The sequence below is a fragment of the Chaetura pelagica genome, unplaced genomic scaffold (genome assembly GCF_000747805.2).
Source record: "Chaetura pelagica isolate M959 unplaced genomic scaffold, ChaPel_1.0 scaffold844, whole genome shotgun sequence".
Lineage (NCBI taxonomy): Eukaryota > Metazoa > Chordata > Aves > Apodiformes > Apodidae > Chaetura > Chaetura pelagica.
In genome coordinates, this window is record NW_009952902.1 from 3,310 (window position 1) to 5,019 (window position 1,710).

Below are 1,710 nucleotides of genomic sequence, written 5' to 3' on the forward strand. Positions count from 1 at the left end.
GAGGTTGGAGGGGTTTTGGGTTGTGTTTTGGGGGTTTTGGGGTGACTTGAGGCATATTTGGGGGGATGGAAGCATTTGAAGGGGTTTGGGGCAGATTTGGGGAGTCTTTGGGGGTTTTGGGGGTGTGTTTGGGGCAGATTTGGGGGCTTTGGGGGAGATTTGAGTCATTTGAAGGGATTTGGGGAATCTCTGGGGCAGATTTGGGGGAACTTGGGGTGAGTTGAGGCATTTTTGGGGGATTTGAGGCATTTGAAGGGATTTGGGTAACTTGGGGGGGATTTGGGGTGTCTTGGGGGTTTGGGGCAGATTTGAGGGGTGCTGGGGGAATTTGGGGCACCTTTGGGGGCATTTGGGGAGATTGGGGTCATGTTTGAGATGTGTTTGTGGAGAGGAGCAACTTGAAATGTTCTTGGGGGTGTTTTGAGTAATATCTGGGTTACCTGGGGCAGATTTGGGGTGATTTGAGAAGTATTTGGGGCATCCTTGGGGCAGTTTGAAGACAATTTGGGGTGATTTGAGGCCTATTTGGGGCAGTTTGAAGCCTGTTTGGGGCATGTTTGAAGCCCATTTGGGGCACTTTGAGGCCCATTTGGGGCAGTTTGAAACCTGTTTGGGTTGATTTGAGGCCATTTGAGGTAATTTGAGGCCCATTTGAGGCCTCTTTGGGGCAGTTTGAAGCCCATTTGGGGTGATATGAGGCCATTTGGGGCAGTTTGAGACCAATTTGGGGTGATTTGAAGCCTGTTTGAGGCCCTTTTGGGGCAGTTTGAGGCCTTTCTGGGGCAGTTTGAGGCCACTTTGGGGCGATTTGAGGCCCTTTTGGGGCAGTTTGAGGCCTTTCTGGGGCAGTTTGAGGCCTTTCTGGGGCGATTTGAGGCCTCTGGGGCGATTTGAGGCCTTTCTGGGGCAGTTTGAGGCCCCTTTGGGGCGATTTGAGGCCCTTTTGGGGCAGTTTGAGGCCTTTCTGGGGCAGTTTGACACCCATTTGGGGTGATTTGAGGCCATTTGGGGCAGTTTGAAGCCTGTTTGGGTTGATTTGAGGCCCATTTGATGCCAATTTGGGGCAGTTTGGGCCAATTTGGGGCAGTTTGAGGCCCATTTGGAGCCATTTAAGGCCCGTTTGGGGCGATTTGAGGCCATTTGCTGCAGTTTGAGGTGTATTTGGAGTGATTTAAGGCCAGTTTGAAGCGTGTTTGGGGGAATTTAAGGCCCATTTGAGGCCTGTTTGGGGCATTTTGAGTCTTGTTTGGGGTGATTTGAAGCCCATTTGGGGTGATTTGAGCCCCGATTGGGTCCATTCTGGTTCAAGACCAAACCTGACTGAATTTCCTGCCTTCCTTTTCCTTCCCTGTCCCCTCAGACACCTCAGACCTTCACTTCAAGGCCAGCAAGGACCGTTATGGGGGGCAACCTCTCTTCTTTGAGAAGTTCCCAGGGCTCTGGTCGGGAGCCCGGAGCACCCACGGGGTCACCAAAGGGAAAATCTGCTTCGAGGCCAAGGTGGGAAACCTGGGAACTGCTCCTGGGTTTCTGGGTGCAGGAATTCCCAGGGAACTGGGGAAATGGGATTTCCTCCCAGTTTGGGCCCGTTTCCTCCCAGTTTGGGCCCGTTTCCTCCCAGGTTGGGCCCCAGTTCCCCCCCAGGTTGGGCCCCGGTTTCCCCCCAGTCTGGGCGCCAGTTTCCCCCCCAGTCTGGGCCCCGGTTCCCCC

The 1,710-nt window shown here is 53.8% G+C and overlaps 1 protein-coding gene across 1 annotated transcript in view; it reads left to right on the forward strand.

Moving 5' to 3' along the window:
* Positions 1-1,360: 1,360 nt before the first annotated feature.
* Positions 1,361-1,710, forward strand: part of HNRNPUL2 (heterogeneous nuclear ribonucleoprotein U-like 2) — a gene marked incomplete at both ends in the record, with an annotated part of 8,829 nt that continues 8,479 nt past the window's right edge. The window contains one exon of the mRNA XM_009995644.1: positions 1,361-1,500. Coding sequence (XP_009993946.1) covers positions 1,361-1,500 — 140 coding nt within the window. The remainder of the gene's footprint in view (positions 1,501-1,710) is intronic.